A 27,386-nucleotide genomic window follows, 5' to 3' on the forward strand; every position below is an offset into this window, starting at 1 on the left:
CTTCTCGGCTTTCTTCTGTGCTGACTCCATTTATAGGCAGCTGCTGGGGTGGGGTGGGGGTGGAACACAAGCCTGGCAGCAGGAACCTCTGTTCTGCATCCTCTGAAACTCCATTGCTTTATCCATGGGCTGGGCCTCCTACCCCTCCTTGCACCAACCATGGGGTATTGCTGATCCAGTGTGCAGATCCAGGCTCTCATTGGTTGGTTTTCACAATCGCACACCAAGCTGGAGAAGAGACAGGGCGAGTCCCGTCCACATGCTGAGCCATGAGGATGGGAACAGCACGTAGGATGGTGCTGGCCTTCAGTATCGGTACCGCAGGAGCACAGGTCAAGAGGGAATGAATGGGTGCCCTCCACTGGGTTTGGAAGACACCAGGCCAGGGCACTGACATATTAGAGCTTCCCCCTCCCACCTCCTTCCTGGAGGCCTGTGAGGAAGGTCACCTTTCTGGCAGTGTTACAGCTCTGCAGAGCCTCTTCCTTCTAAGCCTGTCAGCTCACCAGAGCAGCACAACAACGCCCAGTTTGCCCCACAGGTGTGTGACAGACATTCATCAAGTGTTAGTGACCGTGTCACCATGCATACTCCAGGCATCTTACCTGACATCGGTCTTCTTCATCTGTGAGCTTCAGTAGGACCTTTCCCTCCTATTCAAGCTGAGGTCCTGTCCCATCATCTGTAAGGAAGGGCACAGTGAGAGTAAGCCCAGGCACACAGTGTCAGCACTAAAGTACAAAGGGTCAGAACAGTTTTCTTCACAAGCAGCTCAAATGGTCACCTGCACGGTAGACTAGTCTCCCTGGTCTCACATCACATGGGAGGATGAGGTGAGGCGCAACCCTGCATACAGTGGGCTGCTGTGTAGGGAATGAACCGAGGACAGAGGGCTCAGCACCTTTCACAGAACACAAAGAAGCGTGTCTTCAGGAAGCCAGCACGTGTATACTCGGAGTCCCCTTGACCTACTTTATTACTATGTGACCAGTGGCAGAAATGGTTTTGGGGTCAGAGGACAGGAAGTTCCTCCAGCCAGAGGTGCTCAGTGGAGAAGTTACAAGGGTGCCCAGAACTCAGGCAGGAACCCTCCCCCTTGAGCATGCACTGGTATAATCCCCTAAACAAGTCATGTTAGGCAGACTTTGACTCAGGAAGTTGGGGTGGAGCCTACACTTCTGTTTTACCAGCAAGCTCCTTGTGATGCCAACACTTGAGAGCTGTGGGCTCATCCTTTGGGAAAGAGGATGGAGACATACTGGAGGTGTTTTTAATTGTAAGAATTCAGGCCGAGCCAGTGAGAGCAGCGAGGGCGGAGCCAGTGAGCGCAGCGAGGGCGGAGCCAGTGAGAGCAGTGAGGGCGGAACCAGTGAGAGCAGCGAGGGCGGAGACAGTGAGAGCAGCGAGGGTGGAGACAGTGAGAGCAGCGAGGGCGGAGCCAGCTGAGCCAGTGAGAGCGGCGAGGGCGGAGCCAGTGAGAGCGGCGAGGGCGGAGCCAGTGAGAATGGCGAGGGCGGAGCCAGTGAGAGCAGCGAGGGCGGAGCCAGCTGAGCCAGTGAGAGCGGCGAGGGCGGAGCCAGTGAGAGCGGCGAGGGCGGAGCCAGTGAGAGCAGCGAGGGCGGAGCCAGTGAGAACAGCGAGGGCGGAGCCAGTGAGAGCAGCGAGGGCGGAGCCAGTGAGAGCGGCGAGGGCGGAGCCAGTGAGAATGGCGAGGATGGCTGGGCTGCACACAGGAGGAGACTGGGGAGGTGTAGGCAAGGCCGGGCCTCCAGTAGTCTGTATGTAACTGTGCCTTTCTTCTCCCACATTGTGCATGTGGCAGGAGCATGTTTGAGAGCTCACTGTTAGCCAGGGTTCCAGGTTCAGCACTGCCCTGTGAAGGAACTAACATGACTTACAGGGTCCCTTGCTCAGACGTTGTGGGACTCTTCATTAGCAGTGTGTGGGGAAGAGTTGGTGAGACCAGAGGCCATGGTGTGGCCCTAGCACTTGCTCATCACAAGCAAGTTAGTGGTCTATGTGGGAAGCCATTGGTTATCCTCCATGTCCAGTCCTGGGCCCACCTTCTCTTTCTATCGGTGACTGTAGCTTTTCTGGACCCTAGACAGCCAGCCCAGGCACCCTCACTCCTTGCATCCTGCTACTTCTCAGCCTTTAATGGGCCCTGGATGGCCCATATTTAGGACTCTGGAGCCCTGGAGTCTTGGGGAATTTATTGGGACACCAGGGCTCTCCTCTATAGAGTGCCTGGGGAGAACCCCCACTACATCCTTTCCCCCATGTGTTGCTAGTATTCTGGGATAGTCATGGAGGAGAAGCCTGGGGTTTATTTTTAAAACTCTCTTTGAAAATTTATTTTTATTTCACATACATTGGTATTTTTGCCTGCATGTATGTCTGTGTGAGGGTGTTGGGTCCCCTGGAACTGGAGTTACAGACAGTTGTGAGCTGCCATGTAGAACTTGGGTCCTTTGGAAGATCAGCCAGTACTCTTAACCACTGACCCATCTCTCCATTTCCCTGTTTTTAAAACTCTTAGTATTGACAAGTACTTTTATTACATATCAGAGAATGGATAAGAATTTCTATGTACTTGTCACCCAACCGCAGTTAATAATTCCTGGGCATTTCTGCTCAGTTTAAATTAAGAATGTATTCTGGTCTCAAGTAGATTGAGAAGCACCTCCTCCCTGGCTATTCATCTACTACTGGCAACTGTCATTGCTCTGAGTCATGAGTACGTAAGGATACATCTAAGTACCACACACATTCTGTGTGCCACAGAATGCTATTGTGTAACTGAAGATACACTCATGGGGGGGCATGTGTGTATATGTGTGTGGGTGCACATGTGCCATGGTACATGTGTGTATATGTGTGTGGGTGCACATGTGCCACGGTACATGTGTGTATATGTGTGTGGATGCACATGTGTCATGGCGATGTGTGTATATGTGTGTGGGTACACGTGTGCCATGATGCATGTGTGTATATGTGTGTGGATACACGTGTGCCATGGTGCATGTGTGTATATGTGTGCATATGTGCCATGGTACATGTGTGTATATGTGTGTGGGTACACGTGTGCCATGACGCATGTGTGTATATGTGTGTGGGTACGCATGTGCCATGGTGCATGTGTGTATATGTCTGTGGGTACACGTGTGCCATGGTGCATGTGTGTATATGTGTGTGGGTGCAAGTGTGCCATGGTGATGTGTGCATATGTGTGTGGGTGCACGTGTGCCATGGTGCATGCGTGTATATGTGTGTGGGTGCATGTGTGTCATGGTGATGTGTGCATATGTATGTGGGTGCACGTGTGCCATGGTGCATGTGTGTATATGTGTGTGTGGGTGCACATGTGCCATGGTGATGTGTGTATATGTGTGCAGGTGCATGTGTGCCATGGTGCATGTGTGTATATGTGTGTGGATGCACATGTGCCATGGTGCATGTGTGTATATGTGTGTGGGTGCACATGTGCCATGGTGCATGTGTGTATATGTGTGCATATGTGCCATGGTACATGTGTGTATATGTGTGTGGGTGCACGTGTGCCATGGTGCATGTGTATATGTGTGTGTGTGGGTGCACATGTGCCATGGTGATGTGTGTATATGTGTGCAGGTGCATGTGTGCCATGGTGCATGCGTGTATATGTGTGTGTGGGTGCACATGTGCCATGGTGATGTGTGTATATGTGTGTGGATGCACATGTGCCATGGTGCATGCGTGTATATGTGTACAGGTGCATGTGGGTCATGGTGCATGTGGAGGTCAGAGATGACTTTAAGAGGTCAGTCCACTCCTTCCACTGTGTTGGATTGAACTCACCAGGCTTGGCAATGAGGTCTTTTCTCACTGAGCTCAACATATATTTTGTATAACAACCTTACTAAGTAGAGGCTGCCTGTATCCACGGACCTAGGGAGGTTCAGGCACTCCCCCAGTCACACAAGAACTTGAAGCATCATGTCAAGCACCTCTCACCAGCCTTTCTGTTTCTTACTTAGATCCCACTGTCACCAGATATCGTGCATCTGCAAGTCCATTGTGCGTCCACTTTGCACCAGGCTGTTCTGGCTGCAGAGGACACAGCAAGAAACAGAATAGATAAGATCTCTTCCTGGAGTCTCCATTCTAGCCGGAGAGACCGGGGCCAATCTTATAAATAAATACTGTGCAAGTTGGACGAGGATGTGGTCTATAGATGGTCCAGCGGGCAGGAGGGGAGGAGCAAAGGGCACTGCTGTTGCAGAGGATGCCCAGAGATTTGATATCACAGCCTGGAGGGCTGGGCAAGTCATGGGGATCTGCCGGAGAGAACTCTGCGTAGAGAACAGCACAGCAAAGGCCGTGCGGAGGCTGGGCGGGACTTGGAGCTGTGCTAGGGGTGATGGGAGAACCATGAGAGACAAGGTTTTCAGGAAATGGGGACAGTGTCCTGGTCACTTTGCAGGGTCTGAAGTAAGGTGCCCCTTGTGACAGATTCTCCTTGACTGGGACAGGGGTTGGACCCTTTCGTTTTGTGAGATCAGATCTCACTATGTAGAGGAGGCTGTCATTGAGTTCAAGGTCTGGGTTACAGGTGTGAGGCACACATCCAGCTTCTGTGCATCTTGTAAGGCCCCAGAACTGGTTCCCTCCCCACAGAGGATGCGCCAGGGCAGGTGATGGTTTACGAGGCCCAGTTGGAGTGCTAGAGCCATCAGGAGCAAGCCTATCCAGAGGGGCCCCATACTGCAGTGGGGCCGGGCGAGGCAAAAATGACTGACAGCTGCTCAGAGGAGAAACCTTGTCTGGACAGGCTGGAGAGAGTAAAGCAGACTTCCAGGAAATGCAGAGTGGCTGGCTTTCCGACATGCTGACAGGCACCCTGGCCATGCCCACTGAACTCCCCCTTGACTGTGTACAGCATCAGCCAGCTCTCTGAACCTCCAGCCTCACTGGTGGCCACTCGTCCACCCACCTCTGACGCTGGCTTCCCAGACTTGGCCCAGTCCCCATAGGACTAGGACTCAGTGGGAGAGTCACCTCAGAGTCCTAGTTCAGATCCTAGCTGTCTAGGCTTCTGGTACTAAGGATTCTGACTTCTGTCTGCATAGCAGAGGCTCCAGGCCCCTTTCTCCGTTTCCATCATCCACTGGGTTGGCTCGCGGGACTCAGGAAATGGTGTTTCCCGCCATTCCTGGCTTATAGGAAGGGCCCAGCCCAGACACTGCAGGTGGAAGGGCTGCATGGGGATAACATGTGGGAGGCCAAGGAGCTACTGAGCCTTTTTGGCGTCACCCGGGCTAGTGAACCCCAGTGTGTTCACTAGTCTGACAGGTCTCTGAGCTAAGGCTGTGTGTGTGTGTGTGTGTGTGTGTGCGCGCGCGCGCGCGCGCGCGCGCGCTCTCAGTATGCACATGCCCACACACTAGCAAGCACATGTGAAGGCTGGAGGCTGACTTCTGGTGTCTTCCACTGTTTCTCTCCACTTTATTTTTTGAGCAAGGTTTGTTACTGAATCTGGAGTTCGGTATTTCAGCTAGACTGGGTAACCAGCGAGCTCCCAGGAGCCGTCTGTCCCCTCCGTGTCTACAACACTGGCATCAGAGGTGCATGGCCCCATGCCCAGATTGTATGTGGTGCTGGGAGCTAAACTCAGGTCCTTGTGCTCACACAGCGAACACTACACTCGCTGGACATCCCACTCCTCCCCCATCTTAAAGTTTATTTTAATATTCTGGTTCTGATCTCGGTATTCAGTGCCCCACAGAATCACACCCTAGAGGACAGTGGGCGAAGCTGAAGATGTGGGCTTTTGAGAGACCAGCCCCACCCTGAAGCTCTCTGGAGTCCCCACAGTCACTTCATTAACAGAAACTCAGGTGCTAGTCAAAGGGCCAGAGATGTTTCTTATTATACCCGTGTCCTTCTGCTCTGACAACTGGCTTTATGGAAAGAATGTGTCCTGTGAAGTCCTCAGGGCTTGGCTGTCTCAGCAACGGTGGCTGTGAACTTTCTCACCAAAGTCACAAAATAAACACCTTTCATTCCCTTTGACCCTAAAGTGGGTTGGAGTCTGCTGCCAAGGGGAATGTCCTGTATGGTGATAGACCTAAAGGCCAGGCTCTGGTTGGCAGTGATGGCTCACACCTTTAATCCCAGCACTCAGGAAGCAGAGGCCAGCCTGGCCTACAGAGCAAATTCTAGGACAGCCAGGGCTACACAGAGAAACTTGTCTTGAAAAACAAGCACAACTAGAGAACTGGCTGGTGAGATGGCTCAGCAGTTAAGAGCACTGCAGCTCTTCCAAAGAACGTGGGTTCAGTTCCCAGCACCCGCATAGCGGCTCACAACTCTGTAACTCCAGCTCCAGGGCATCTGACATCCTCACACAGATACACATGCAGGCAGAACACCAATGAGCATGAAATAGAAATAAGTGAATCATAAGAAAGAAAGAAAGAAAGAAAGAAAGAAAGAAAGAAAGGAAGGAAGGAAGGAAGGAAGGAAGGAAGGAAGGAAGAAAGAAAGAAAGAAAGAAAGAAAGAAAGAAAGAAAGAAAGAAAGAAAGAAAGAAAGAAAGAAATCAAAAGGCCAGGCTCCATGTTCAGTCGCAATCACTGGGGAGACCATAGGGTTGTACCATTGGTTGACAGTGGGCCAGGCGCTCCTGAAGGGGGGTGTGACACCTGAGCATCAAGCACAGTGGGAAGCAAGCTCTCTCTCTCTCTCTCTCTCTCTCTCTCTCTCTCTCTCTCTCTCTCTCACACACACACACACACACACACACACACACACACACACACACGATGCCAATCTGAGCCACCTTCCTCCAGGCCTTGCTCCAACCTCTGCCTCTCCAATTCCTACCAGCTGAGCAGTACACATAGTACATTTTAGAAGTCCTTCAGGAGGGACCACCTGGAAGGACCATAGTGTCCTATCAGACCCACCCAGCTGTGCTCCAGCTGTGCGCCATCAGTGCTCCTTGGAGGGAGCCCGCATTTGGCCATAGCTCAGTTCCACAGCTGTCAGGTCAGTGGTTTTTTTTTGTTTTTTTGTTTTTTTTTGCCTTGGGGCCCCTGCAGATATTTTGGCTCTGTTCTTATTAACATATTAGTTCACGTGCGCGCGCACACACACACAAAATACACATCTTACAAAAGCAAGACCTAAGATGTTTCTACAGACATACCCATGGAACCAGGACCCAGGCCAAGGTACGGAGCCTGATTTTAGCCCTAGGATGCTGTTTTCTGCCTATTTTGGTTGGTTCCAAGCAAAATCTAAACTTAACCTTGGTACCACTTACTCTTCACGTAGACACGACTGCATACCTGACAGAGGTAGTTGGAGGGAAGAAGGCTTTCTTTTGGCTCATGGTTCAAGGGATACAGGCCATCATATTGGGGAAGGTATGGCGGCTGGTGCTCCATCTATGGCAGCTGGAGTGAATCCTGCTCACATCTCAGTGACAGACCATGTTGCAGAGAGCCCTCAGTGGCTTTAGGCTCTCCCCTACACTGCAGAAAGTTCCATACTTTCTCCAAATAGCACCACTACCTAGGGACTAACTGTCCAAAGCCATGAGCCTGCGAGGATACGGGCCTCAGGGGCATTGCAAGTCCAACCATAGCTGCTTCACACCACAGCTATATCTAGTCATCAAGTTCAACCATAGCTGTTTTACACCACAGCTGTCTAGTTATTAAGTTCAACCCTAGCTGCTTCACACCACAGCTGTATCTAGTTGTTTAGTTTCTTAACTTTCTATAAACCTCTCTGGGTGTCTAGTTGCTCTCCTCAGTGTTGATTCAGTCATAGTGTACATGTGGCCGTGGTTAGATACCTCTCCTTCTGTGTGGTATTCTGTTCACTGATTTTATTTCATACACTGGCACATAATTGTCACCCCAGCTTTCAGGAGACTGAGGCAGGAGGGTTGAGGATTCAAGGTAGACTATCTCCAAACAAACAAAAACCAGGCAAACTCAGCGAATAGCGTGCACTCCAGGAGGAAGCAGGGCAGAGTGAGTGTGCAGGGTCCTTCAAGGTCTTTGCTTAGGATGCTTACAGCTAACCAGCATTGATCTGATTGGCACACAGCAATATGATGGGAGGGGATGGTTATGGCAAGCAGGCAAGTCTTTCGAAGTAGACTCATAAAATAAAGCCAGGAATGCTTCATGGGGGACACCAGCCCGCATTGCCCCTTTAATGGATCCCTCATCCATCAAAAGCACCCCTTTTGTGCTCAGCTTCTAATCTGGATCCCCCTTATTTTTTGCCAGCCTAGGGTTGAATCCAAGAGTCTCTTGATAAATGAGAAGAATTCCTTTAAAGCAGTGGTTCTCAACCTGTAGGTCTTGACCCCTTTTAGGGCCAGATATCAGATATCTTGTCTATCAGTTAGTTACATTACGATTCATTATAGTAGCAAAATTACAGTCATGAAGTAGTAACTATTGTTGGGGTCACCACAACATGACGGGCTGTGTTAAGGGTTGCAGCATTAGGAAGGTGAGAACCACTGCTGTAAAGGTTTCTCCTGGCCCTTCCCTTTTTCCCCTCCCTTTTGCCTTTCCTCCTCCTCTTCCTCATCTTTTTTCTCCTCCTCTTTTTTTCTCTTTTTCTTGCTCTACTTCTTCATGCTAAGGTCAAATTCAGGTCCGTTTCCAGATCTTCAGATGGGATTACTTTGTATCTTTTCATATTGCTCCTGGACTCATTTCCCACTCCACAGAGTTTTAGACTCACCCCAAAACTGAGTGGAGAGTACAGAGTTCCCATTTGTCTCCTTGTCCACCACAAGGGCGCGCGTGCTGGCTTGTTTCAGTTGATGACCTCACAGTGATGTCATCGCCGAAGTTCACAGCTAGCGTGAGAGAGTAGTTCCCTCTTGGTACTGGTGTTCTATGGTTCCCACAGACGGGTGACTGGGTGTTGACCTGTATCTATTAGAGTCATTTCATGAGCAGTCAAGTGTTCCGCCACCTTGTCCCTTCCTCCATATTACTGTCTCCCCAGATTCCCTCTCTCAGAATGTCACATGGTGGCAATCGTACAACACGTAGCTGTTCCTCAGTGACCTTTCCCACTTAGTAGTAACTTCCATTTTCCTTTCACGTGTAGAACATGTTTCTCATGTCAATAGTTGCCCAGCGGGATTGTTAGCTGCCGTCCAGCATTCCATCCCATGGTCTGAGTGAGGCTTAAATCACTTCTGTGTGTTTGCTATCATGGATTACAGTGTAGAGGATAGGTCTGCAGGTTCACGTGTGCTGGATCCCGAGATAAGGGATTTCTCGTGCAAAGAGCTGGCCTTCGGGTTGCCGAACACTGCTGGGAACGCTGCTTCACTTCATACTCCAACCCATAATATTTGAGCAGCTATCTCTCCTGACTCATGGCAATCCTTAGTATCACTAAGATTTTAGGATTTTTGTCAGTTTACTAATGGAGACATGAAACCGGGTGGTGGTGGCGCACGTCTTTAATCCCAGCACTTGGGAGGCAGAGGCAGGTGGATCTCTGTGAGTTAGAGGCCAGCCTGGTCTAGAAGAGCTAGTTCCAGGACAGGAACCAAAAAGCTACAGAGAAACCCTGTCTCGAAAATCAAAAAAAAAAAAAAAAAAAAAACTAATGGAGACATGATACCGGAAAGGGCTGCCTAGTACTAAGAAAGATGCTGATCAGAGGCCAAGTCCAAGTTAAGAAGGGAAGAGAACTCTGATGGATTAGTGATGTTTGCCGTGGCTGCTACATCAGAGAGTGTAGGAGCCGTACACTTGTCATCTCGGACACCCAGAGCCTGAGTGTTAACAAGCTTTCAGACTTTTCCACTGAGCATTTTAGCCGTTTGTCACCTCTTTTACCAATTATTCATTACTTTTCCATTGAGCGGAAGCATCAGCACAGACTGATGAGAAGTGTTTTTCTGTTGGGTGTAGTAACTTCTGGGAAGCCCCTCCCCCAAGTACTAAGATAACAGGTGCTAGGGCCTCACCCATGATTGACAAATGGTCTACCTCTGACCTATAGCCCCAGCCCAACCCATTTTTTTTTTTACTTTGTAAGCTAATATAAGGAAATTTTAAATTATTTTTTAAACTTTTTATTGATTTTTGTTGTGGATTTCACATCATGCACCCAATCCCACTCATCTCCCTGACCCCTCATATCTGCCCTCCGCCCTTGCAACCTCCCCCCGAAAGAAAACAAAAAAAATAAGAATTGAAAAAAAACTTGCCATGGTAGCTGTGGTGTGTCACCATTTTGCGCAGTTTTGCTTCAAATGTTCATTGCAGTGAGTCACTGAGCCGGGTCTCTGGCTCCTGCCACACTGCCGGTACCGGAGCCTCGCCGGAACAACTCTCGGATATCCTGTTGATGCCCTGTGTCATGGAGGGAGAGCCTATAACTTCGGTTCTGCAGGACTGGCTGCTTCACATGCTCTAGTATTTCTAAGATGGGTAGGTGTTGGGGTGGGTTGACTGAGGGCCCTGGATCTGGGCCTGGGTCGTAGCTGCGTTGGTCGGCCCATCCGTTCCCCCACGCCTGTCACCAGGTGGCCAGCTCCTCTGCCTGAGGCAGCTGGCAAGGGGGAGAACTCAACCCCATTTTCAAACATCAGAAAACTTTCACCAACTTCCTTTTAATGTCCAACACACACACACACACACACACACACACACACACACACAAACTTACTATGTTTCTTTGAACTCATGATTTTCCTATCAACCTCCCAAATAGCTGGATTTACCCAGTTTATTATACTCTTAAATGATAGTAACATTTAAAAAAGAACAGCTAATGTTAATAAAGTGATTATTATGGACTAAACGTTAGTGTGTAAACCTGACCTGTGAAACAGCAATGTGTGGGCGACCCCGTTTGTCACTTGTCAGAGTTACACAGCCTAGGTGTGGCACTGCAGCAGTGGCAGGAGGTGTGCTAGTCTAAGACTTCCATGAAATTAGCCAGGGGTTGTGGCGCACGCCTTTAATCCTGGCACTTGAGAGGCAGAGGCAGGAGGATCTCTGAGTTTGAGGCCAGCCTGATTTACACAGCAAATTTCAGGACAGCCAGGACTATGTAGAGAGACCTTGTCTTTAAAAAAAAAAATGCTTTTATGAATTCAGTAGTATCTTTTAATAAATTTATCTTATAGTGAGTGGTATTCTCTAGTAATCCTGGCACACAGAGACAGGATTGTTAAATTGGAAGCTAACCTGTGCTACACAGCCAGACTTTTATTTTGTTTGATTGCTTGTTTTTTGAGACAGGTCTCACTGCAGCACTGACTGTCATGGAACTCACTATGTAGACCAGGCTGGCCTAGAACTCACCATGTAGATCAGGCTGGCCTAGAACTCACCATGTAGATCAGGCTGGTCTAGAACTCACTATGTAGATCAGGCTGGTCTAGAACTCACAGATATCCTCTGTGATACCTCTGCCTGCCCAGTGCTGGCTGGCTGGGATTAAAGGTATATTCTACCATACCTGGCTTAGTCTCTCTCTCTCTCTCTCTCTCTCTCTCTCTCTCTCTGATAAATAGGTTTTAAAAATTGCCTTTTGCAATTGAGCAGCTGCCTGCATTTGCAGGCTTATGTTACATGTAAATTCAAGGAATAGTAATCATTCTCCCCACAGATAACTATTCAGGGACTGGAGAGATGGTTTAGGGGTTAAGAGCACCTGCTTCTCTTACAGACTGTCTGAATGTCGTTCCCAGAACCCACATCAGGTGACCCACAACTGTCTGTAACTCCAGCCCCAGGATAAATAAATAAAATATTCCACAATAAACATAAAAATTTTAATTTAATTCTTCCCTTTAATAATTCCAAAATGTCTCTGTTCCTGCTCCTTTGGTCCACTATTTACCATCCTTCATTAATGTGTTGTGGGGGTGCACACCAGTATGGGAGATTGCATCCAGAGGATTGCCACAGGCTTGAGGCCTGCTTGCTTTACCCAGCAAGTATCAGTTCAGCGAGACCACGTAATAAAACCCTGTCTCAAAAAACAAACAACTTAGGTTGGAGAGTTGACTCAACAGTCACGAGCACTTGTTGCTCTTGCAGAGGACCAGAGTTCAAGTCTCAGCACCCACATGGTGGCTCTCAGTCTCCTCTAACTTCAATCTCAGAGGATCTGACACCTTCCTCTGGCTTTCGTGAGCACTGCACACACATGGTATGCACATCTTCACGCCGGCCAAACACTCACACATAAATTAATAAAGTAAAATAAAAATTTAGCTCCCCACAAAACAACATCAAAAAGGAGAACCCTTAATCAGATCTTTTCAGGAAGAAAATCTCAATTTATGGCCCAACCATCCCAAGCCCCAAAGGCTTGGGATCCCTAGCCCAGGTATATGTCTGACCTTAAGTCCTTTTGTTATTCAAGGGGACATTGGAAGATGCAGGGTGGATAGCAAACAGAACTGCAGGTTCTCATGGTGCCAGGCGTGAAGGAAGCCGAATGGGCACAGCCTCCTGATGCTCCAGCCCCCTGGCTGCCAGGCGTTCTGAGATCCTGGCTCTCTGCCAAAGGTGAAAATGAGCTGCAGGCCTCTGGCCACTCTCGCCCCCTCCTCTTGGGTCTGCATCTCATTGCTGAAGGTTGCAGCAGGCTTAATCTCTGTAAGAGCAGACTCCAAGGAGCCAGGCTGCAGGGAGCAGTGCCAGCAGCTTGGAGTGCTCTGCGAGGGTGCCCTGTGCTTGGGCAAGGAGGCCAGAGCCATACGCAGAAATGGCTTTTAGAGCTCCCCCCAGCCCGTGCCTTCCGGTGCCTGCCAAGACTAATCTGAAGGAGCCGGTGAAGGTCACCAGCCTGTGCTCTCTCTCCACGTAGGTTCACTTAGTCACATCCTATTCACACCCCTGTCCCTGTAAGCCTGCCGCTGAGACAGAGTTTATTTCAAAGTAAAGGTGCCTGTGGCCCACTTCAGGGCTTAAATGTGCAGTTTACTCATACAAGTGAGGTTTGATCATGGCCTCCAGGCCGCTGGACTTTTCCAAGAATGGAGATAATAGCCAGTAAGTAGATGTAAGGTAATGAGAACAGGGGCACCCTTTTTGATTTGTTTACCAGGGAGCCCAGAGCTGAATGGATGCTCCATCACTAAGCATCTAACAGTAGATTGTTATAATTGGTGTCTCGTGGGTGCACATGGGAGATCATGGTAGACACAGGACGTTCTTGTCATCTCTGACACCCAGAACCTGAGATCTGACACCCTGTTTCCTAGCCATCCTATTCTGTACACGTTGAGTATTCCTAGTCTGAAAATCCCAAATGCAACGTAAGTCAAAATCTGACATATCCAACAAATGATTGAATTTTGGAGCATTGGGATCTGGTAAGGAGTATGCCAGCATTCCAGTGTTGTTACACTCCCAGGTCTGAAACACTTTTTGTCGAGCATCTCAGACAGTGACATCTAACCTGGGTGTGATTCTAAAGATGCAAGCAAAGGTCACAGGCCTCTCTATTGGGAGGTGAGGACGCTGTCTGATGACCGTTTCAATTGGCCTGTCTGTGTACCTCTTGTCCTGCGTGGTCACTGTGTCCCTTTCCCTCGGCACCTGACCCCTGCCTTCACCTCCAAGCACCAGCGAAACAAGCCCTTATAAAGTGCTACTAGACTTTCCAAGGCCTCCCCTCAGTCTGTATCCCATTATTTCCTCGTGGGATGCCCTAGCAGTTATGATTATCCCTGGCTGGTCTATGAAGACTTCTTAAGGCTTAAATTGCAGGCATGTCCAACCTTTTGATGTTCCTACTGACGTTGTCTTCTACAAAATTCACACTCGAGAGCCTTGCAAATCAGTTCAAACAAACAGACAGACAAAAACGGGCTGGAGAGATGGCTCAGTGGCTCACACTGAACTTTCATAGCAAATCCAGCTCCAGGGAGATTCCATAACCTCTTCTAGTCTCCATGGATACCTACACTCATATGGACAGCTTCCCTCTCCCTCCCTCCCTCCCTCCCTCCCTCCCTCCCTCCCTCCCTCCGTCCCTCCCTCCTTCCCTCCCTCCTTCCCTTTTTCCCTCCCTCTCTCTCCTTCCCCCTTTCTCTCTGTCTCTGACACAACTAAAATCCATAAAATGATTTTTAAAAGACATATTTATTTTTATTTTATGTGAATGAGTGTTTTGCATGCATGTATGTCTGTGTACCAAATGCATGCCTGGTGCCCATGGAGGCCATAAGAGGGCACTGGATTCCCTGGAGCTGAAGCTACAAATGGTTGTGAGCTGCCGAGTGCTGGAATCAAACCTGGGTCCTCTGGAAGAGCAACGGGTGCTCTTAACTGCTAAGCCATCTCTCCAACCCCTACAAACTTTTTAATAAGGAAGGAAAATCTCAGGATGTTCTAAGTGAGTCTATGGCTTTGTGTGGGCATCCTGGGGCGCATGCCCAGCAGAAGGACACAATGACTCTTGAGTGCTCATACTTTAGGACTTACCGTAAGGACTGGGCTCCCATGCTCACGAATCTGACTCAGCTGTGCCTTTCACTGCCCAGCCCCTCAGTGCCAGCCTTGCCACTCCCTTTCCACCCTCTAGTCTGGCTGCATGGGGAAGGAGAGTCAACAACAACAACAAAAACCTCCCCAAACTTTCTTTCCTTGAAATCTCTTGAGCTGAGTATCTGTGGGGCAGTGAGGACACAGAAGTCCGTGCATTTTGACCTGGGTCATTTGATCATTAATTCGTTTGGCAGATGTGAACCCTGCCTGGGGTAGGGTGGGGCTGAGACTAGGGTGCAGAATTAAAGGCGGTCCACTGGCATGCTCCAGACTCCCTGGGAATGGAAGTCCCCTGTCCCCTTAAGGTTCTTGCCCTAATCCTGGCGTATGTTTTCCCAGTCTTCACATATTTCCTAGCATATTTTTCTGGCACCTGTTACAGGTGTTAGGAAGGCAATGACAAGCCACAAAGCCTGTGAAGCCATTTGTAAAGCCTGCCCTCAGGGAACTAGCCAGAGGCCATTACACATAAGACAGCTATTATCAGATACGACCAAGACTAGTGGGGGCATTCCTAGGGTCAGTGGGCAATGAGGAGACGGGCAGGGACACACCTAGGTCCCTAGGAGCCAGAGCAAGGGAGCACTGTGCAAAATGTCCTAGGCTGTGTGCTCTCAGAAAGCTCTAGAGTTTGTCAGTGATTGGCTAAAAAGAGAAATTCAATAGTGGAGACTATTCTAAGCTGCCCTTTTTGGGGTTGCCTGGTTATGTTCCTAATCAGCTTGCTTTTCTCCCTCCCTCCCTCCCTCCCTCCCTCCCTCCCTCCCTCCCTCCCTCCCTCCCTCCCTCCCTCCCTCCCTCCCTCCCTCCCTCCCTTCTCTTCTTTCCTTCCTTTCTGTTGTTCCTGTTTGTCTGTTTGTTTGTTTTTTTGCATCAGGGTCTCACTATGTAGCCCTGGCTGTCCTGGAACTCACTAAGTAGTCCAGGCTGATCTCAAACTCACAGCGATCCTCCATCCTCTGCCTCCTGAGTACTAGGATTAAAGGCGTGCATCACTACCTGCAGCTCTTGATCTGCTTTCTCTCCTGGAATTGTAGCGTCCCCCAAAGCTATTTGTCCCTGTCGTTTGCCACACTTTGGTGGAAGGAGAGAACCGACTCCTGCAAGTTGTCCTCTGACCTCCACACATGTGTTTGAGGCATGACCCCACTCCAGATTAAATTAAATAAATAGATTTACTAAGAGAAATGGAAATGCAGAGAAGTCAGACAATCCTCATCATCATCCAGTTTGGCAGCCATGGCCAAGTACCACAGACTTTACCACGTGGCTTCAATCTCGTAGTTCTGAAGGTTGAGAGGTCAAAGGTCAAGGTGCACCTATTCAGTTTCACTGGGATGAGGGATCTCTACTTTGCAGATGGGTCCTTCCTGCTGTATCCTCACAGGCAACACCTTATCCAGTCTGTGTCCTCTCCAAAAAGTCACAGTGGGATTTAGGACTTGAACATAGCAGAGTGTCAAAGGGCAAATGTTTAGCCCCTAACACCTGCACCATGGTTACACAATGTGTTCTAGAGACTCTGGAGTTTCTCTGGAGTTTAGGCTGCTTCCAAACTAAGGGCCTGTGGGACTCCTACCCGTGCAACTGCAACCCGGCGGTCAGCCTGCCTGACCTTGGGACAGTCCCTTCTCAGCTTCCAGCCCTTGGCACCCCTTTTCTCCGCGGGTGACTGGGGAACCGTAGCCCGGGCTCGGAGGTGGAGCAAAACGCGGGCTCGCACCCCGGGCAGTGCAGGTGGCGCAGGGCGTGGGCTGCGGTGGCCGAGGTGGGTGTCGGCGGTGGCGCTGCGGAGGCTGCTGCGGGCCGCGCGCGACCGTCCGCGCGTGAACCCGGGACTGTCCCCCTTGGCGGCCGCCCCCTCCCGCCGCTCCTGTTCTGCGCGCCCCGCGCCCCTCCCGGCCGCCAGCCAACTGCGTGCCCCCGGGGCCGGCAAGAAGCCACATGCCCCCGCAAGGAATGCCGGGCTGCCGGGCGGGCGGGGGGCGGGCCGGACCGCGGCGCCCCGCCGCGAAGGTGGGTGACGGCCGGGGCGCCGCCCCCGCGCACACTTTCCCGGTGAACCACACTCACGGCCGAACGGCGGCCCTCGGGCTGAGGACAGGGAGCCCTGTCCCCTGCGGTCCCCTGCGCGCGCCCCCCGCGTCCCGGTTCGCAGGAGGGGCAGGCCGTGCGGCTCCCCCACCCCTCCCGCCGCCGCGGGCTTTGGGGCCCCCGGTGGGGAGCAGGGGGCTGGTGAGCCGAGGAGCAGGGGTGTGGCCAGCGGGGGCCCCGGGGAGTGAGTCACACACACACTCTGCTCGCCCAGTCCCGGGGCCCAGCACGGTCCCAAGGCCGAGCTACTGCACAGCCCGCCGAAGAAGAGTGTCCGGGGGTCTGGCATGAGGACCGTGGGGAGGGGCTGCAGCCGGGTTCTGTGGTGAGGGCGGTAAGCATACTCTGGGGACACTCCCCCCCTAGAGAGAGGGGTGGGCTTGGAGTCAGGGCTAGCCCTGGCTGGCACACAACCAGCTCCCCAGCCCTGCCTGTACCTGCTATGAGCTGCCCAAGGGGCCTGGCTTCTTCCTCCTGGCAGCCCCTCACTCGGGGCCTCACAGCCAGCCATGCAGAGCTCATTTCAGCTTTCCACTCCCTCGGTCCCCCACTTGGCAGAGTTTGTCAGGTTCTTGGGGGTCCCTTGTGTCCTTCGAACTTAGTATCCAGGCTGAGCTTCCCAGGCCTGCCTCCTGGCCTGAGCTGCCCCTGGGCCCTGACCCCATGGGGCTGGTGGCTCCAGTCGTCCCTAGGACCAGCCCGGGATAGAAATGGCATTTCCTCTTGGCCAGGCTACAGCTGTTTTTGTTGTCTGAGTTCTCAAGTGCTTCCTCTGGGGATGGCAGGGAGGGTAACCAGACTCCTAGGGACCCCTGCTCTCCCTCCTAGCCACTCACCCCTCTTCCCCTGTCTCTTTGATCTTCTTCCTGTGCTGGTTCGGCCTCCGTTGCCTGTCCCCAGGACAGAATGACTGAGAACATGAAGGAGTGCTTGGCCCACACCAAGGCTGCTGTAGGGGACATGGTGACAGTAGTGAAGACAGAGGTCTGCTCACCACTCCGGGACCAGGAGTATGGCCAGCCCTGGTGAGGCCTGTGGGTGGTGACTTGAGGATGGGAGGGGGTGGCTGGACTGGATTGGTTGGGGACCCAGGAAATGGCCACCTTCCTTACTGGGCAGCTCCTGGGGTCAGAGGTGAGCAGGAGTTAGAACTTGGGCAGAGTTTCCCAGGGCCCAGCTCTCAGGAATTCACATGCTCCACCACTCCTGCAGCAAATGACCAGCGTGTTGGAGCTCTTTGCCCTTCTGCAACGCCCCCTGCCTCCTGGACAGGTGTCCAGCCTGCCTTCCCCCTGGGCTGTCTCTGATGGCTTCTTTGCTTTTCTTCTGTGGACCCTTGCCCTGGCCAGCTCTAGGAGACCAGAGCCCTCTTCTGTGGAAGCGGAACCCAGGAAGCTGAAGGGAAAGCGTGAGCTCTTCGTGACCAAAAGCTTCCAGCAAGTGGACTTCTGGTGTAAGTGGAGTGCAGGCTCTGGGCAACTCCTTCTTTCTCCACGTGCCCCACCTGCCACTGGCTTGGGAATATTGTGCCGGAGCTCCAGTGAGAGGCATTTACCCGGGCACACAGGGTTCAGCCTCTCTTAGGTCTTAAAGCCCACAGATGTGCAGTTCCAGCTCAGGCCCGTGGCCCCAAAGCCATATTTTACTTGAGACAAAAGCCCCAACATTGGCAGCATGTCCTTCACCCCCAGGGAGGCTCATAGGTTATTGCTGCTGAAGGCCCTGGCTGCAGCTGGCTGGGCAGATCTAGGGCTGGAAAGTCTGAACCACATGCAGTATGTTTATTTCTCTAAGTGTGGCCCCCAGGAATTTCCTCTGCCACTGTATGGAGTCTATGTCACACCACCACTGAACTTTCCCTCTTCTTCACATTCCTCCAGTCTGTGAGTCCTGCCAAGAGTACTTCGTGGATGAGTGCCCGAACCACGGTCCCCCTGTGTTTGTGTCTGACACGCCAGTGCCTGTGGGCATCCCAGATCGGGCAGCCCTCACCATCCCACAGGGCATGGAGGTGGTAAAGGAAGCCGGTGGGGAGAGCGATGTGCGGTGTATAAACGAGGTCGTCCCCAAGGGCCACATCTTTGGGCCCTATGAGGGGCAGATCTCTACCCAGGACAAGTCAGCTGGCTTCTTCTCATGGTTGGTGAGTGTCCCTTGTGCTATTCCTTGGGAGAGGTTGATAAGGGATTTTGAGAGAAACCACCAGGGGATAATTTATGCATGCAAACTGCTCTTTGGTTACCTATGGCTTATGGATGATGGGTCTTGCTATTCTCTTGTCCCAGCCATGTGGCCTTTGTCTTTTGGTGTCCAAGGGCCATGCTAAGGGATCCCACTTCAGCAACTAGCAGATTAGTCATCACCAGGTACCCAAGTATCCTCATGTGTGTATGTGTGCGCGTGCAGGTGTGTGCACGCGTGCACACTCAACTGTCCATTCAGTAGTATTTACAGACCTCAGCCAACTGCTCCTTCAAAGGTGGTTTGTAGCTGAGGACCACAGGGCCACAGAACATGGTATTTGGCTCAGAAAATGGGCGTGTCAGGTACTGGAGGGAAGGCTTCCACAAGACCAACGTGGTTCCCATGCTTGGGAACAAATGGTCTCTTGAGAAGACAGGCATTGAACAAGCATGTACAACTGATTCTTGCCACCCGAGAGGAGCCCAGCACAGCTTGGCACCCTGAGCTTGGGTACCTGGAACCTGCGTTGGAAGTGTCAGCAAGCTTTGCTGTCTGCTGTCTACTGACTTTGAATGTGCCACTTTCTTCTCTGGGCCTGTTTGGCAACACAAGGCCAATGTGAGCTGCTGGTGAAGATTCTCATTGGCTTTGCACCGTTCTTGGGGGTGTAATTACTGTAATTGCTAGGTCACTAAGGCGGTCGTCATTGCTTGATATTACTGCTGTTGGCTTGAGTAGGAATGGCCCCCATAGACTAATGTGCTTGAATGCTTGGCCCATAGGGAATGGCAATATTAGGGGGTGTGGCTTTGTTGGAGGAGGTGTGTCACTGTGGGGACAGGCTTTGAGGTCTGCTGTGCGCCCTGTGTGGCATGGTCTCCTGTTGCTTGGGGATCAAGATACAAAACTCTCAGCTCCTTCTCCAGCAGCATGTCTGTCTGCATGGTACCATACTACTCAGCATGCTAATAAACTAACCCTCTGAAACTGTAAGCCAGCTCCAGTTAAATGCTTTCTTTATAAGAGGTGGTCAAGGGTGTCTCTTCACAGCAATAGAAACCCCAACTAGCACAGCCTGGTTGGGTGTTTTCAGTCTGAGGCTTGGAGAATGAGCCACTGTGGTCTTGGAAGGGACTAGAACTTGGTTCTGTGCACTCACGAGATGGGGAAGAAGACGGCTGCGGTTAGCCAAGAGATGGCGGGGCCGTGTATGATACATTTCCCAAGCCTGAGGACTGAGGGAAGCTGGTGATGTGACCAAGCAGCAGTGTGGCTAGGTCAGGCTGTGGCACAGAAAGTCTTGGTCTCAGGGAGGAGGCTGGGGAGAGGGTCCATGCCAGCTGAGAACAGTAATGGCTGGAATTGAGGTCCGGAGGTGGGCAAATCTGAGACTCAAGAGGGAGAGCCCTGAGGTTGGTGCAATGGGCAGAGTGCCAAAGTGAGGAGTAGGGGCTTTGAAAACCATGAGGAAGGATTCCTAAGACTGCTCATGGGAGAAGAGGCAGACAGTGGGGGTGGGACATAGGATGGTAGAGGAAAACAGCACAGTCATTCGTACCACATTTGTGTCTCTGCCTGAGCATCCCCTTGGTGCCAGGCCCTGTGTCAGGACAGTTCAGATGTAAATCCTGCCCACATAGGCAGGAGATGGAAATAACCAAAAATAATAAAAACACACATAAAACTACTGGCAGATGTCGGTAAGATAAAAAGCTGGGAGAAAGTAAAGAACCAAGGGAACCCATGTGACCAGAGGTCAGAGGAGGTCTCCTGACAGTGAACTGGGGCTGAAGGAGGAGCACAGTCACCTGTGTTATGGTTCTCCAGAGTAACAGAATTTATAGAATGAATATATCTATCTGTCCATCCATCCACCCACCCGTCCATCCATCCATCCATCCATCCATCCCTCCATCTATCCATCCATCCATCCCTCCATCCATCCCTCCAACTATCCATTCATCCATCCCTCCATCCATCTATCCACCTATCCATCCATTTATCCATCCATCTATCTATCCACCCATCCATCCATCCGTGCATCCATCCATCTGTCCATCTATCTATCCACCTATCCATCCATCATCCATCTATCTATCTATCTATCTATCTATCTATCTATCTATCCATCCATCCTTCCATCCCTCCATCCTTCCCTCCATCTATCCACCTCTCCATCCATTTATCCATCCATCTATCTATCCATCCATCCATCCACCCACCCATCCATCTATCACCCATCCATCCATCCATCCATTCATCTATCTATCTATCTATCTATCCATCCATCCATCCATCCATCCATCCATCCATCCATCCATCCATCATCTATCTATCCATCCATCCATCATCTATCTATCCATCCATCCATCCATCCACCCACCCACCCATCCATGAAGCTGATGTCTCAGCTGGTCTTCAGTATACACTGGAACCCTGAAGAAGTAGGCTCTAATGCCAGTGAAGGAATGGACTTGCTAGCAAGGCGAGGACAAACAGGAAAAGAGCAAAAGCTTCCTTCTTCCATGTCCTTAGATTGGCTTCCAGCAGAAGGTGTAGCCCAGATTAGAGGTGGGTTTTCCCATCTCAAAGATCCTGATAAAGCTATGTTTTCCCACTACAAATTAAACAAAAATCCCCCAACAGGTGTTCCCTTCCATATTTCGATTTTAGTTAATCCCTGATGTAATCAGTTGACAATCAAGAATAGCCATCACACCACCAAAGTACAGGTTGGTGGTGGGGGTATCAGATGTGTGGACTTGCGCGAGCAAAGGCCCTGTGGCAGGAAAGGGCACACAGCATGTCCGAGTAGCAAACATGGGCATGGAGAAGGTATGGACATGTACCATGTGGGGTCCGTGCTGACTTCATTCTTTGAAGGACTGTGGGAAATTTCCAGATTGTTTCAAGAAATGAGGAATGACCAGATCACATTTCCTTGTGTGTTTATTTGTTTTGCTGTGTATGTGTGTGTTCAGGGTTGTGGTGGTGTGTGTTTATGTGTGTACCTGTGTGGAGTCAGAGGTCAATGTCTATTGACTGTCTGCACCTTATTTTTGATCTGGAGCTCACCATTTCAGCCAGACTGGATGGCCAGTAGATCCCCCAAGGGTCCTCCTGTCTCTACTTCCCCAGCACTGGGATTGCAGGTGCACCCCACAGCATTGGGTTTTTACCTGGATCCCAGGGAACAGCTCAGGTTTTAATGCTCGCACAGCAAACCCCGTCCACTGAGCCATGTTCCAAACCCCATGTTAATGTTTTAACAGAAACTTTTGCTGCATCCTAAAGAACTGATTGGGACATTGGCTAGGAAGCAGGTAGAGAGTCAGTGTGATTTCAGGCCTGCGGTGGAGGTGGCGTGGGTGGAGATGGGGAAAAGACGTGGTGAAGGGAAGACTGGCTTAGGCCTGGATGCGGGGTGAGCTCCAGTGAGGATAGGATGGCTTCAGTAAGGGAACCAAGTGCCAGGGAGAACTTTGGTCCTCCTTGCCTCTCACCCAGCAGGTGGGTAGAGATGCCTTCACTTCTGAGGACTTGCAGGGGAGAGAAGGTAGGGAACGATTGCGACTCTGGTGATTGTCTTGTTGAGTGGTGATGTAGCAGGCAGGTGGATGTCCAGTTCTGGAACCTGCAGAAGAAGTACGGAGATGTTACTTTTGTTTGCGGGTGGCTAATAGAGGTGGAGGAGACCCAGCCTAAATGTCAAGGGACTTCAACAGTTAACAGTCCAAAATGGAGCATGGGTGAGTGTCACTGCAGGAGAAGCAGACCAAGGGAATGGACTGTCTGCATAGCAAGAAGAGAACTCTACGAAGGCTGTGAGGGCTGTGGCTCTCATGCTCAACCCCGTGATGACAGAGCTCAGAAGCGCCTGTTGGATCTTGTGCCCACAAGAGCACTGTGTCGTGAGCAGGAGTGGTAGCTTCAACCTGAGGATTTGTACCCACATGGTATTTGGCAAATGTTGACAGCTCAGGGTGGGGGTGTGCTGCTGGTACCTACAGACAGAGGCCGGGTCGGTGCTAAGTGCCGTGTGATGCCTAGGACTGCAACCTGCAACAGAGGCTTATCAGTTACCCCCTGTGAGAGAGCGCTGGAGCTGGGCACCTGATTAGCAGAGAGGTGGCCAGCAGAACAACTTCTCAGAAATTAGGCTAGAGCTCAAAAGTGGAAGAGAGAGATAGACAGGGGGGTGGTGATTGGAGGAGGCCACTACGGTCAGTGGAGCTGTTACTGCAGAGAAGTTAGCATTAGCATCCTTAGGGTCAGCTGGAGGAGCGCATTGCAAAGAAACCAGAGCCATACGCATTTGTAGCACCTCTGGAAGGCTCTGGAGAAGCAAATGGGCATGGAAAGGAGCAAGTCAGCACATTTTCCATCGTCTAAGGGACTGCCCAGGGTAGGGAGGTGTGGTAGCCAAATAATGGCTCTGGGAAGACTAGTGTTAACTGCCAACTTGGCAGAATCTGGAGTCACCTAGGAGACAAGCTGTCATGCCTATGGGGGGATTATCTTGATGGGTTGATTGATGTGGGAAGACCCATCTTAATTGTGGGTGGCAACATTCCTTAGGCAGGGATCCTGGACTCTATAAAGTGGAATGGGTGGAGTGCAGGTGTTCGTTCCTCTTTGCTTCCAGACTGTGACGCAGTGCAGCTAGCTGCCTCGCGCTCTTGCCTGTGGGACTTCCACATCATGATAGACCCTGGGATCGTGAGCCGGAGTGGCCCTTCCTTCCTTCAGTTGGCTTTGTCAGGGAATTTTATGGCAGAAATGAGAGTAAGATAGGTCCCGTAATGCCTCATCCCGTCCCCGGAACTCGTGGCTCTTTTGGTGGTAGAAGTTGCTAGCATCCGTGGTTATGGTGAGCGTTTTGAGTCAGGGAGATAATCTTAGGTTTTCTGACTGGGTTCAAGGTAATTACAAAATTCTTCCATAAAGGGAGAGAGGAGGGTCAGGGTCAAATCAGATGTGGGGACATGGTCCCTGCTGGCCTTCCAGAAGTGAAAGAAGCTGGGAGATGTTAGGTCACAGCTCACCACATCAGAGCAGACTCGGCTGCTGTCTCCCTCAGTCCCTACCTCTTCCTGGCTAGTATACCCTACCCTCTACTCGGAACTGTTCAGCGCCACACCTGGGTTGGCCTTTCCCCAGCTTCTCTTCTCTATATAACCCAGCCATGTTGACTAAGTGGTCCTTTTGGTCTCTTGGTCTCCTGGATGACTCCTGGCCTCTTGGTTCCTGATTCTTCTCTCTTCCTCTCTTGGCCTGCCCCTTCAGTCCGGACCCTTCTAGATGCCTCTGCCCATGATCTCCCTTATATCTGTAATAAAAACCTTGACCCCTTCAGAGCAGTCATGCCCTCCTTTTATCTATTTCTCCATTCAGGAGGCAGGGATGCTGGTGGCCTATAGATGTGGAGATAATAAGACAGGCTTTAATGGAGGAGTTCTGATCTCTACAATTGTAAAAGAATACATTTGCTTTGTTCAAAGTGTGTGCATGCGTATTTATGTGTGAGTGTTTGTTTTCCTGCAGCAATAGGAAACAGACTAATGGAGGATGCATGTGGGTCAGGGACATCTGCTAAAATATGCAAGGTGGTAGATGGCTGGGCCGCATGGCAGGGATGTGCAAGGTGGTAGATGGCTGGGCCGCATGGCAGGGATGTGCAAGGTGGTAGATGGCCGGGCCGCATGGCAGGGATGTGCAAGGTGGTAGATGGCCGGGCCTCATGGCAGGGATTTGTCCTTCAGGATCTCAAGAAGTGAGTGATACCAAATCTGGAAGAGAAGAGGTGGTCAGAAAGGCTCAAGAAAGCAAGTGTGTGTGTGTGTGTTTGTGTATATCCCACGTATGTCAGGGGCGGCTTTTTTGGACCTATTGAGAAGCCCAGGGAGCAGCTTGGCCTACTTAGATGATAAATGAGAAAGGAAAGAGAAGATCTGAACCGTGATACTGATTTGGGGCTGGATTCTGGAAACCCTGCATCGTAAATAAACTCCCGTTCCCAAGCGTTCCTTGCTGTTATCTTTTTCTTGACCTTTTTCCTGGTTTTCGAAGCCCTGCCCCCATGTTTGCAGTTGCAGAGATGGCTCTATTGCTAAATTCTTACTGCACGGGCATAAGGACCTGAGTTTGATCCCCAGAACTCATGTAAGAAAGCACGCTGTGGTGTCTCCCTCTTGTAATCCCAGCACTGGGGAGGTGGAGGCAGGAAAGTCTCTGGGCTTTCCTGGTTAGCTTCCAGTCAATGAGTGAGCTCCGGGCCAGTGAGGAACTCTGTCTCAAAAAAAAAAAAAAAAAAAAAAAAAAAAGAAAAAAAAAAAGTGGAGTAATCTCATAGAAAGACATCAATTGTTGACCTTTGGATTTTAACTTTCAAAGCCACTCATATTCACATACACACAAACACACTAATGTTTTGTGCACAACAGTTTAGTGATATTTGCAAACAACACTCCCATAGGAACGGAGCCTGATCATAGCAAACACAACCCTTAGTGTTCAGTGAGCCACTCATACCTAGCCAGGTGTGGACTCAGTACTGCGAACACTGCTCATGCCTCTGCAGTGTGCTTCCTGCGGCACAAGGCATCGCCATTCTGCTGGGCATGAGATATGGGCCACTGCATACCAAACTAAGCAGCTAGGTGGGGCTGCCTCATCTCTCACCTCTTAGTCCTCTCCACCTCCCTGCCTTCTGTGCCTTTTCCTTCCTGCTTCTCTGATTGGATCTTTTCTCCTCTTTCTTGCTCAGCATCAGTTCCCTCTCAGAGTCTTCTCAACTGGAGAACTGGCCTCACTGTGTGCTGGCTACACGTGAGGCCCTGGGTTCACAGGGATGGAAGGCCACTCTCCACTGCCGTGCTGTCCTGGCATGAGTTGTACACTCAGTTCTGACTGCTTTGACAAGATACGCCCCTTCCTCTGCTCTCTCAGCCCAATGGAATTTATCCTGCTGTAAATCATGGATCAAACTCCCCCCACTCCCAGATTCTACAGGCTAGGACAATGCTGCAGGCACAAGGTGCTTAGAGACACTGTGTAGCCCTGTGGTTTGGAAAAGAAGCAGAAGAAAGAGTAGCCAGCAAAGGCTTCTATTTTAAGTTTTTTTTTTTTTTTTTGTCCAGTCCATATTTTGTTCCACAGAGGATTTAGGGCTGCCTAGCAAGGTGTGTAAAATAGACCACAGTGGGGTATTACAACTGAGAGAGAGAGAGAAAAGTGGGGTCTCATGATGGTGCCAGGAGCTAGCAGGCTAGGCCTCAGGGGGCTCAGAGAAGCACAGAACCTCAGGCTTGTCCAGCGAGAAAGGAGGGGACATTTGAGACAGATTGGAGTGTGTGTGCAGGAGTGTGTAAAGGTGAGCAAGTGCTATGCATGTGAGTGTGTGTGCGTGCGTGTGTGTGAATGTGTGAATGTGTGTGTGTGCCTGCGGAGGCCAGAGCTTGACTTGGCTGTCTTCCTCAGCCTTATATTGCATGAACCATTCTTAGTTCACAGGGGTATGTGAAAATGGGGTGAGGGCATGCCACATGTGATCTGCCATCAGTAGTTGCCTGGCCTCTCTCGTATGTCACTCCGTGTTACTCCAGGCGTGTCTCACGTGTGCAGTGCTGTCTGTCACCTCTCGGGGTTACTCCAGGCGTGATTCACGTGTGCAGTGCTGTCTGTCACCTCTCGGGGTTACTCCAGGCGTGATTCGCGTGTGCAGTGCTGTCACCTCTCTGGGTTATTACTCCAGGCATGTCTCGTGTGCGATGCTGTCTTGTCGCTACTTCATATTCAGATTTCCCCAGCTGCATGAGTAATACCCTTAATGAAGGCCCTTGCCTGGAGACCATGCATTTTGCCAATAGCAGTGTTGCATCTTTCTCATTGCAGGGTATTGGGAGGGAAAGGCAGCATCAGAAAGAAATTTGCCGGTAGAGTGACTAGAGCGAGGAACCCTTGCTCCACACAGTTGAGACCAACAAAATCATTTGAATGTGCCACACTGTAGCTTCTTAGGTAGTGTTTCTGGTAGAATCTCTAAATACCCAGGTTCTCTGGGGTTGGAATACTCACAACTTTGCACACCTTTGCTTGCCATACTTGAGCGCGCTCTCTCTCTCCCTCTCCGTATTTCTTTCTTTCTCTTTCCCTCTCTCTGTCTTTCTCTCTCTCTCTCTCTCTCTCTCTCTCTCTCTCTGTCTGTCTCTGTCTCTCTCTCTCTTTCCCTCTCCCTCTCTTTCCCTCTCTCTCCCTCCCTCTTTCTCTGTCTCTCTTTCCCTCTCTCTCTCTCCCTCCCTCTCTCTGTCTTTCTCTCTCTCTTTCCCTCTCTCTCCCTCCCTCTTTCTCTGTCTCTGTCTCTCTCTCTTTCCCCTCTCCATCTTCCTCTCTCTCTTTCCCTCTCTCTCTTTCTCTCTCTCTCCCCCTCTCTCGCTCTCTCTCTTTCCCCTCTCCATCTTTCTCTCTCTGTGTCTTTCTCTCTCTTTCCCTCTCTCTCTCTTCCTCTCTCTCTCTCTTTCCCTCTCTCTCTTTCTTTCTCTCTCTCTCTCCCCCCTCTCTCGC

The 27,386-nt window shown here is 50.8% G+C and overlaps 1 protein-coding gene across 3 annotated transcripts in view; it reads left to right on the plus strand.

Annotated features, from left to right (window-relative positions):
- Prdm11 (PR/SET domain 11) overlaps positions 1 to 27,386 on the plus strand; it is an 80,978-nt gene that overhangs the window by 19,106 nt on the left and 34,486 nt on the right. For 2 of the 3 annotated variants that reach the window (XM_057780205.1, XM_057780207.1), the window contains exons 2-4: positions 17,541 to 17,665; positions 17,990 to 18,093; positions 18,521 to 18,783. In XM_057780205.1, coding sequence (XP_057636188.1) covers positions 17,541 to 17,665; positions 17,990 to 18,093; positions 18,521 to 18,783 — 492 coding nt within the window. Of the gene's footprint in view, positions 1 to 16,474; positions 16,563 to 17,540; positions 17,666 to 17,989; positions 18,094 to 18,520; positions 18,784 to 27,386 lie in introns of those variants that run through there. The other variant, XM_057780206.1, reaches the window with a different exon arrangement.

The sequence above is a fragment of the Chionomys nivalis genome, chromosome 9, assembly GCF_950005125.1.
Source record: "Chionomys nivalis chromosome 9, mChiNiv1.1, whole genome shotgun sequence".
Classification (NCBI taxonomy): domain Eukaryota; kingdom Metazoa; phylum Chordata; class Mammalia; order Rodentia; family Cricetidae; genus Chionomys; species Chionomys nivalis.